Raw genomic sequence first — 9,984 nt, 5'->3', positions numbered from 1 at the left:
TACAGGAGGTATTTAGGGTATGTCACTTGCCTACCACCACCTCTTTGACCCATCATTCTTGGTTTCCTGACCCAAAGGTATACAGTGAGGATTGGGACCTGCCCTGGTCCTGAATCTCTTCACTCAGGTCTGAGGATAGCTGGGTTTGGAAAGTGTGCCGGGGAGGTTATGGGTACTGCTTGCTTGTGCTGGCTCTGGCTGATTTCATGTCCCTGGGGTACAAGAGGTGGCCCGGGGCCCCAGGTTCACTCTCAGTCCTGCTGGTGCAGGAGAAGGAGGAAAGCAGGCCTATGCTGGGAGAAGCAGCAGAAGCTAGCTGTCACGGCCTGGGGGCGAGAAGCTGTCCTAGCCTGGAGTGTGAGAGAAGCACACAGCGGGAGGGTGCAGAGGACCCCTAGGGATACAAAGCATTTACACAAACCAGTCAGTGCAGGAGAGTCTGTTCCATTCATCAACAAGCATTACTCCAGGTAGGGTACTGAAGGTGGCAGGAATGACCAAGACAAAAGACAAGAATCATTTTGGGGCAAGGCAGTGGGGAATATGTGTGAGATAGTCACACAAATAAGCACAAAATTAAAATAACTATAACTTGCACAAATGAAAGGACAAAGACCTATGCCCTGGGATTGCCCTGGCCCTAGGGGCTACAGGTCAGCCAGGCCGGCCCAGGTCTCACTTCTGCAGGCCTGCCCCGTCGCGCCATCTATTCATCCATTCACCCCTCAAGATCCAGGTGTCCTTGCTGCTGTCCCAGGGCATTGCTCCGCTCGCTATTCTCCCTCCAGGACGGCAGGGGGCGGTGCCGCGTCACCCGCCGCTATCCCGACAGACCCCGCGCGGGCGCGCGCCTTTAAGCGGGCGGAAGAGCCCAGGTCGGCGGGCGGAAGCGGCTCGCGCTCCAGGCACCGCCATGCCTGGGGACCACCGCCGTATCCGAGGGCCCGAGGAGTCCCAGCCGCCTCAGCTGTACGCGGCGGATGACGAGGAGGCGCCAGCAGCCCGCGACCCGACGCGGCTGCGGCCCGTGTATGCGCGCGCCGGGCTGCTGAGCCAGGCCAAGGGCTCGGCCTATCTGGAGGCGGGAGGCACCAAGGTGCTGTGCGCCGTGTCCGGCCCGCGCCAGGCCGAGGGCGGCGACCGCGGCGGCGGCCCGGCCGGGGCGGGCGGCGAGGCCCCGGCCGCGTTGCGCGGCCGCCTGCTTTGCGACTTCCGCCGCGCGCCCTTCGCCGGTCGCCGTCGCCGCGCGCCCCCGGGCGGCGGGGAGGAGCGAGAGCTGGCGCTGGCCCTGCAGGAGGCGCTGGAGCCGGCCGTGCGCCTGGGCCGCTACCCGCGCGCGCAGCTCGAGGTGTCAGCGCTGCTGCTGGAGGACGGTGGCTCGGCGCTGGCCGCCGCGCTCACGGCCGCCGCGCTCGCCCTGGCCGACGCGGGGGTCGAGATGTACGACCTGGTGGTGGGCTGCGGCCTGAGCCGCACGCCGGAGCCGGCGCCCACCTGGCTACTGGACCCCACGCGACTGGAGGAGGAGCACGCCGCCGCCGGCCTCACCGTGGCGCTCATGCCCGTGCTCAACCAGGTGGCCGGGCTGCTGGGCAGCGGGGAGGGCGGCCCGACCGAGAGCTGGGCCGAGGCAGTGCGTCTGGGCCTCGAGGGCTGCCAGCGGCTCTATCCCGTACTGCAGCAGTGCTTGGTGCGGGCCGCCCGGCGGAGGAGCGCCGCCGCGCCGTCCTGAACCAGAAGCCTGAGCCACGACGGACGCCAAGGACCGAGCTGCCGCCATCCCCTAAAGGACCTGTGCCGACAGCTTCCAGACTGCGCCGAGCTGAGAACTCCGAGGCCAGAAAGGATCTGAGGAGGCGTGCACAGAACTGATGGCACTGGACAGCTGTGTTGCAAAGATTTCATTAAAGAAACGTTTCTACTTGAGCCGGTGCTTCCCAGCTCCGACCAATTAGAGGAAACTTGGGAATGCGGCCTGACTGCCACGTTGAAAAAGACTTCAGCTGGACTGGCCTGGAAAACGGGGCTTGGAGCTCTTGTCTTGTCAGGGATGGACCCTATGCAGGCCAGCTAGTGACTCCCTTTTATAGAATTGGCCTGCTCTTGAGAGAGTGGACAGAGGGCTGTGCCTTGTCATTTATATCTGAGCTAAAACAAATTCCTTTATATCTGAAAAAGTCTTCTGTTGTGCTTCTTGTCAGTGGCGGACTTAACGGAGCAAGGCTCTTCTGAGCATGTAATGTGGTCTTGGGCCCCTGGTGTCAAGGGCTTGGGACAGCATTGTCATAAAGGTGTCCTGTTCCTTAGAGCAACATAAGCAGAAGAGACCGGCTGAAGGTGAAGGAGGTGCTGGGGTTGGTGTGGGGAAATGTGCTTTGAAGAAGGAGAGGCTGCCCCTTTGAGCACCATAGCGGCCGCTGCCGAGGTGTGGCACGAGTAGGGAGGGTTGTGTGGCCCCAGGAGCACTCTGGGTGCACTCTCTGGCCTCTGGTTTGGTGCTGGGCAAGACCAAAGCTCAGGGGTGGGTAGCAGAAAGGGGTTTGGCTCTGGGTGGAAGCCAGATCCCACCTTTCCCTGGCCGTGTGCAGAGCAGCACAGCCGGAGGCCTCCTGCACTGCTGGTAAGAAATAGGGGTCCAGGCTGGCTTTGTTATCGTCTAGTCTTGCCTCCTGGGAGTTGGCGGATAAACTGCCAGGAGTAAGAGCTTCTGGATGTTGGGAGACCAGGTGCAGCCTGGCCATTATTCCATATGGCAGAGCTGGCCTAGCTGAGTGACCACAAGAGTGGCATCTTCCCTGTGTGGGTCCTGTGCCCTGGCTTGGTAGGAACTTCTGAATGTGCTTGTGTCCAGGGCTTGCTCAGCTTCTCCCGGAAGGCCTGACCTAAGGCAGCCAAAGGACCAGAATGAAGCTTGGAGACCATACCAAGAACCCCTGACCAGGGAAAAATACAAATTTTATTTTTCCCCTTTGACATTACAGCATTTCCAGAGCAGGTCTGAAATACACAGTGTCAAGCGAGAGACAAGATAGAAACAGGACATAAAAATGATACCCCTATTCTGAATGAGGGCTTTATAGGGTGGGTGGGCAGTCTGGAACCAAAGGTGGGTTATGTGGGACACACACCGAGGAGCTTAAAGACCGGAAGGGACTGTAGAACTTGAGTGGATCTTCTGTGCATCACTGGAACTGGGAAAGCGGGGCTGGTGGCTGCAGGACGCTCCACACTTGGAACTGGCAGGACCTGGAGAGGAGGGAAAAGCAGCCAAAGCAGTGCTTGCAGTCAGAGGGGCTGAGGCGCTCCCAAGGCAGGGGCCTGTTCAGCTGCCCCTTGCAAGACTGGGCCTCAGCCTCGTGAGGATGGCGAGCATGTGCTAGGCAGTTGCAGGCCTCCCTCTCAGCCCCCCGACTATCTGGAATCTTGGCCTCCAAAGCAAAAGCCACCATTACGGAGAGGCTTCCCTGCTGGTGCGGCTGAGCCACGCCTCCACTTCATTGTCCTCATTCCAAAATGGGTGCCTCTGGTTGCACAGGTGCCACCAGGACGCCTTCCAAAAATCATACGAGGCAAGGAAGGAAGCCTGGGAAGGAGCCGGGAGGGGTTCCACTCTTCTACTGACTGCCCTCCTGGTCTGATGCATGATTCTTCACCTGTAGAAAGACAGAAGCAGGACTCTGGCCAGAAGGAGTGAGAGCCATGGGGTGTCTGGGAATGGGAGGTCTGTCTGCCAACATCTCCCCTCACCTCCACATCTCTTTCTGGGCAGCTTGGGCAGCTCAGTGCTCCTCGAGATTCTTCTAGAGGCCTGGGAACCCAGAACCCCTAGACAAAACAAACATTCCCTTCCTCTAGCCCAGTCTTTCCCCAGATGTGACTCAGGCCTGGGCAATAGTAATGGCCCTCCAGAGCCCAGCAGTTGGAGGGGCAAAGCTGGACAGGTGGAGGAAGGGAAGTTCATTACTGCCAGCCCCTCCACCGGCATCTGGGCCCTGTTGAGATGGCCCAAACAAACCCGGGGCTCGGCCTATCTCAGGGACTACCAATAAGGGAGGAGGATATGGTAGGTCAGGAAACATTTGGGCCCTTTGATGTTGCACGAAGGGCTCTTATCAGACTCAGGTTGGATGTTCTCCCAGGAAGGTCCATGTGCCACAGCTTCCCCGGGGAGCACGGTACACTATAAGACGTGGGGGCAGGGAAAAGGCAGAAATCGGTTTTAACAAGCTTGCCAGGTGGTTCTCAGGCAAGGGGTGTGGGGCCATGAGGCACAGCTGTGATGTCTGTGGTGCTCAAAGCCTGCCTCCCGGCTTCCTGGAGAAGATGGTATTTCAGCCCAGAACTGGCCCCGCTGCCTGGCTGTGGCCCCTAGTCCAGCTGAGCTCATCAAGCCCGAGTTGAGAGGGGGAGACAACGCAGTGCAGGGCCCATGTTCTGGGGCTTGCCTGCGGTAGAAGTCCTGTGTCTCCCCTCAACCACCACTGTGGGCTCCCGCACAAACCCGAGTCTCTCCCTTGTTCACAGGGAGGCCACAAGGACTCAAACGCAGGGAGGGTGAGGATGAGGGGAGGTGCCAGGCCACTCACTGCCTCCTCTGGGTCTGTGCTGTCCTCGGGGCTGTCTGCTTCTGGATGGGGCCTCTGGCCCCTGGGCTCCTGCTTGGCTTCAGTGTTTCTGCATGAGGATCTCTTACTCACCAGGGCCCTGTTTTCTTCACTGGCCTCTGACCCTGTTGAGGGACAGTCGCCAGTTAGTGGCCAGGTTTGGAGGTCCCGGCTGATCTCAGAGAGGCTGCTTGGTGCCCGGCACTGATCTAGGGTGCCTAGGGCTTGAGGCGACAAGATGGGGGTGGACTGGGACACTGCTCTGCCCCCAGACAGCTGCTGAGTGGTGGGGGGAAGGTCCTAGAACAACCTTGAAGCCATAGGGTCTTCAGCCATGGGGACAACCAGACCCTGGGGAGGGCAGGAAGGAGCCCTACAGATGGAAAGCAGGATGCCAGGTGCCATGCCCCCTGGCACCTTCAGCAGTGGGCAAAGCTGGAGCTCACTTGGAGTGCAGGCTGGGCCCCCAGTTGGAGGTGCTTGACTCAGAAGCTGGTCCCTCTGCTGGTCCATGCGCTCCAGAGTCTCCAACAGACGGTCCACCTGGGCTTTGATCTGGCTTAGCTCCCCCCTGATGGAGTGCAGCTCCTCGGTTTGGACTGTGTGGAGAGGGGCCGGAGCTGGTGTCCCACGGCCCAGGAGGCAGAGGGCATGGCTGCCCATGCTCCCGGGCCTGCCCTCACTGCCGAGGTCCTCCCAGCTCTTTCCTAGCCCTGTAGGTGAAGGCTCTGCCCCTTCACTCACGCTTTATTTGCTCTTGGGGCAGGTGGCTCTTCCTGGGGCCCTTGTGGGGACTGCAGCTGCTCTTGATCCCCATGCCCACCTGGGTCCTCCGGATCTTGACAGGCACGCGGTTAATGAGTGGAGGGATTCTTTGGCACTCATACACACTACTGGGACAGGATAGAGAGGGAGTCAGGCCAACCAGCCCCACCTGTTTACCCAGAGGACCAACGGGGCAAGACCCACCTACCGGTAGGGGACATCTTCCCTGTACAGCTTGTAGTCCAGGTCATAGTTACTGCCGCTGCAACAGAGACAAATGGGGAAGGGGTCACTCTCCATGGCCAGAGTCCTTTCCCAGACCCATTTAACTTGAAGAAACTGAGGTGTGCAACTTTTCCTTAGAATCCCAGAATTCTCCATTGGAAGAGGCCTTAGGGACTTGACCAAGGCCATTTTGAGAGAACACAGCAAACCAGCTTCCCCATGTCTGGCCTCTAATAAGGGGTATCTGTCAGGTGGCCCCGGTGGGCAGGAGGGGTCAATCGCCTGCAGCCTTCTGGCCGGCCAGATCAGGGCTCTCCAAAAGTTCCTCTGCCTGACCCAGGAACAGCTGATGTTCTGGATCGTAGTCTGGCAAAGGATGAAAGGAAAGAGTTAAGTCAGGGCCCAAAGCCACAGTGGGGGTGTGAGAGCCTTTAATCCTTGGTTGGGATTGCCAGGATGTGGCCCAGCACTGACTGGCAGGGCCAGCCAGGCAGGATTAAGGCTGTGGCCAGGCCGCCTTCCTCTTTGCTCCAGTCCTTGGGAGAGAGCAGGAGTCTGGAAAGTCCCAGACTCTCGTTGCCCGGCCTTTCCCCCTTCTCTCATGTACCATGCATCTCCAGGCAGGGAATTGGTGCCTAGGAGGGATGTGGAGATTGGGTGCAAAGAGAATTAAGCACCTGCCTGGGCAGGGAGGCTCTGTGGGGACACAGCTACAGGAGCTTCGGGTGCCATCTGCACCCGGGGCTGGAACGGGGGATAAGGATCGGGGAGGGGATGCACGCGGCGGCAATACAGCTTCTAAAACAACTTTCTGGTGCTGTGCGTCCCCAGCTCAGGCCCAGCCTACGAGGGGCGAGGCCTGTAAGGCTACTGGGTCAGAATGGAGGACGTTGGGGGCGAGGGGAGGGAGTTCCCCTTCATCCTGAGACGCCCCACAGGCCGGTTAGTGAAATTTCCGGCCATCCTCGCCTCCGCTTTCTGGCTTCAGGAGATCTGGACGGGCGGCCTGGACACAGCAGGGAGGCCGATTGCTGATTCCGGTGGTGGGAGGATCATCCTTGGAGAAAGTGACAGCGGCGCGCCAGGAGGGCGCGTGCGCAGCCCCGGGGGTCGGGCTAGAGGTGGGTGGGGGTCCCGCGCCCAGCGCAGCCTCGGGAGGGCTTGGAACCAGCCAGCGGGAGGGCTTGGGGGCTTGGGGACTTGGGGGCTTGGGGGCTAGGACGCTAGGACAGAACTGAAGCTGATGCGTCTCCGCTGGGCGCCACTGCTCAGGGAAAATTCTCTCTTCTGGATCCTTTTGGATTGGCTGGAGAGCTCCGCCCCCTCCGACCGGAGGGAAACGTTGACGGAGAGTAGACATGGTGCTGAAGCCTGTGGCTGACCACCTGAGTCTCCGCGGCAAACACTTCTTCACAGCAGCATTGGTGGTTCAGTGGTAGAATTCTCGCCTGCCACGCGGGAGGCCCGGGTTCGATTCCCGGCCAATGCAACGGTTTGACTTTTTCCTCCCTTCCATTTTTTTTTCTTACAACTTTTTGACGTAGTCAAAAATGAATGGTGTAGGAATGATATTTCATTGACTGCTTAGCACAGACTGGAGAGCAGCCTGAGTTGAAACACACACAGGATGGGTTTGGGAATTAGATGTTAGGCTACATGCGCCCCACAGCCGTGCTTGCTGCAGTTACCGGGTCCCTCTTGGCCTGAAGGAAGGTGGGCTCTGGTGCCGGCCCTCCTACCCTCATCCCACCCCATGCCACCCCTCAGTCATCAGCCAGGGCTGATGGCAACTGCCCTTGAGTCTTTTCCCCCAAGGGGCAGTGGCCTGGTCACATGGCTTCTCCGTGCTCTGTCCTCTGGTCTGGGTTAATTGCTACAGTCTGCAAGTCCGGGCTTCCCACAAAAGGAGAAATAGAACACTCCTTCAGAACGGTGCTGTGGGCAGAGGTCAAACCACCTGTGTCCGCGGGGACTTGGGACAATCCTTACACCACAGGCCTTTCCCTACAGGTTGAAAAATTCCATTTGGAGGCTCAGGTCACATGTCCTGGACTTGACTAGTTCTCACGGACAGGTCATCCAGCAGCTCAGCGACTGCCAGAACCACATCCCCAACCTGTCGTTCCTCTGGGCACCATCCTAAGGCCCAGAGCCACAGTCCCAGCTGCCCACCCACTGCTGCCCTGGACCCAGGCGGCTCCAGTGACAGCCCCCACCCCCCACCCCACCCCGCAAAATGCTTCATTCTCCCTACTGGAGTCCCTACTGGGGATGTGTGACTTAAGGAGGTCACCCCTGCCCCCAGCCTTGAAGGCGGGGTCCCCTCTGAATGGAGTCCGAGCCCCTGCCAGGCAGCTGCCATTACGCCCCATTGCCTCCCTATTCCTGCACCTGCATCCTTCAGAAGGCTGGCAGAAGCAGGTCAGAGCAGGCTGGGAAGGTAGTGGGGGAGGACAGGAAATCCGAAGGTGACAAAGCGAAGAACTGAGGCCCTTAGGGGCAATGGGGTTGATTCCCATGGTCAGTTTGGGGTGTGCAGGAGGCCTCAAAATTGGCCTCAAAAGTGGCCACGGTAAAAAAGCACATGAGAGAACCATGGCAGAGAACCACTTTGCTCCTATCAGACAGTGATAATTACCAAACCCCCAGAATCACATGAGATGCAAGGCAAACCAACACCACATATGCAGTTCTGCTCCACTGAAGAGATGCGAGTTTAAAAAACCGCATTACCTGTGAGCACACACCTACTCATCAGCCCCAAGCAAACGCAGTGCAAAAGCCACCCATGCCGGCACACTCACAGGGTGACACAGACCTTCAGGCTGACGCTGACAGGGAGAGATTTGGCTTAATCTCTCTCAAGGTCAACCTGGAGGTTCAGGGACTTCTCAGATCAGCCCCCAGCCCAACCCCGCCATCTCCTTTCCAGGAAGATGAGGCAAGGTGAAACCCAAAAGAGACTGGAAACTTTGGCCCCAGGGGATTTACACACTGCTGTTCCTAACAGCAAACACCTGCCCCACTGCCTCCTCCACCACAAGACAGAAACCACCCAAATGCCCGCAGGAGGGCCAGGAGCTGAGTGAGGCCATCACAGATGCCCAGCTGAGGGGACACTCGTTACGCCTGTGAAAAGGGCACGTTAGCTGGCAGAACGTGGCAGGCTCCTTTCTGAAAATGTTTAAAGGTTTCTTAATATTATCCTCTTTTTTTTTAAATGTTTATTTTGTTATTGTTGGGAGAGAGAGAGCAAGCATGAGTTGGGGAAGGGCAGAGAGAAAGGGAAACCAAGAATCTGAAGCAGGCTCCATGCTGTCAGCACAGAGCCTGACTTGGGGTTCAAATTCACAAACCCTGAGATCAAGACCTGAGCTGAAGTCAGATGGTTAACCGAGTGAGCCACCCAGGCACCCCTTAACATTTTCTTACACTTCCCAAGTTAGGGGCAAGATTTCATCCAGGGAAGTTCCCATTTGCTACTTCCCAAATATCTGTACCTGGAAAAAGCCCCCAAGCACCATGAAGGTGGGGATCCCCTGGGAGGACCCATGCCCCCTGGCTCCAGGTGGGAGGAGGGGGCATCCTGCCTCAGTCAGCAGGTGGTGCTGGGTGACACCAGCGATGAGAAGCCTTGGAATGAACGGGTCATCTCCTTCAGTTTATGGACAAAAGCTGAGGCCGAGTGAGAAGGAACCCCCAGGTGCCTCAGTGAGTTCCCTGAGCTGGCCTCCTGAGCTCCTTGTTTCATCCCAGGGGGACCCAGAGCCCCAGACAAGCCCGCAAGCAGCCCCCCTCCCCTGCAGACAACCCTGGACAGACTCACCAGGAGATGGCTGTGCCCGGCTGCCTCTTCTGGCCTGGCTGGGTGGGGCCGGGCCTGGGCTCTCCAGCCATGTCTAAATCTGAAGAGAGAAAGAGCAGGGCAGAGCATAAGAGGAGGGAAGGAGGGGTGCAGAGGAAGGGCCCAAGTGCACAGGGGCTTCACTCACTTCCAGGCTGGCCCCTCCCTGCTCCTCAGCCCCCAGGCAGTGGGTATGGTCCCCTGAGTGGCCCCGAGACACGGGGCAGCAGAGTGGGCAGCCTGGCCTGGCCTCCTTCACACCCCGAACCCACCATGGCAATCAACCCCATTGCCTATACCCTTGGTGGTACCATCAAGAGGCAGGAGGGACGATATCCGTGGTCTTCGTGTCCTCTGGGGAGACACCTAGCCCTGGCCAGAGATAGTTTTCGAGTGTCCTGCTGCCTGTCTGCCTGCCCACTTGCCTGCCTGCTCCCGGCCCACGCACTGCAGCTGCCTGTGGGCTAAGTCCCTGGGTCGGAGATGGTCGCAGTGGCTCTAAGTGAGAAGCAAAGCCAGCAGCTGGCCTGCTCTGGGGAACAAACA

General features: G+C 58.9%; 2 protein-coding genes and 1 non-coding gene across 9 annotated transcripts; 2 read left to right on the top strand and 1 right to left on the bottom strand.

The window, feature by feature from the left end:
* Window positions 1-851: 851 nt before the first annotated feature.
* EXOSC6 (exosome component 6) lies at window positions 852-2,177 on the top strand. The gene has a single exon (XM_027076197.2). The coding sequence runs from the start codon at window positions 914-916 to the stop codon at window positions 1,730-1,732; it is 819 nt and encodes a 272-aa protein (XP_026931998.1). The 5' UTR covers window positions 852-913; the 3' UTR covers window positions 1,733-2,177.
* Window positions 2,178-2,936: 759 nt separating this feature from the next.
* Window positions 2,937-9,984, bottom strand: LOC106986776 (RNA-binding Raly-like protein). Of its 7 annotated transcripts, none has more exons than XM_027076201.2 (7): window positions 9,864-9,984; window positions 9,421-9,499; window positions 5,578-5,631; window positions 5,349-5,497; window positions 5,051-5,203; window positions 4,587-4,729; window positions 2,937-3,653 (listed from the first exon to the last, which is right to left on the bottom strand). In XM_027076201.2, the coding sequence occupies exons 2-7, from the start codon at window positions 9,489-9,491 to the stop codon at window positions 3,615-3,617; spliced, it is 609 nt and encodes a 202-aa protein (XP_026932002.1). In that variant the 5' UTR covers window positions 9,492-9,499; window positions 9,864-9,984; the 3' UTR covers window positions 2,937-3,614. The 7 variants fall into 7 exon arrangements, with proteins under 7 accessions (XP_026932002.1, XP_026932003.1, XP_053066533.1 ...); XM_027076202.2 differs by having other exon boundaries at window positions 9,711-9,956; XM_053210558.1 differs by having other exon boundaries at window positions 5,349-5,494; window positions 9,711-9,956.
* TRNAG-GCC (transfer RNA glycine (anticodon GCC)) lies at window positions 7,013-7,083 on the top strand. Its single transcript has one exon. It is a non-coding gene; the product is annotated as a tRNA-Gly (tRNA).

Source organism: Acinonyx jubatus, chromosome E2 (genome assembly GCF_027475565.1).
Source record: "Acinonyx jubatus isolate Ajub_Pintada_27869175 chromosome E2, VMU_Ajub_asm_v1.0, whole genome shotgun sequence".
In the NCBI taxonomy this organism is placed as follows: Eukaryota; Metazoa; Chordata; class Mammalia; order Carnivora; family Felidae; genus Acinonyx; species Acinonyx jubatus.
This window is presented reverse-complemented; position numbering and strand designations above follow the sequence as displayed.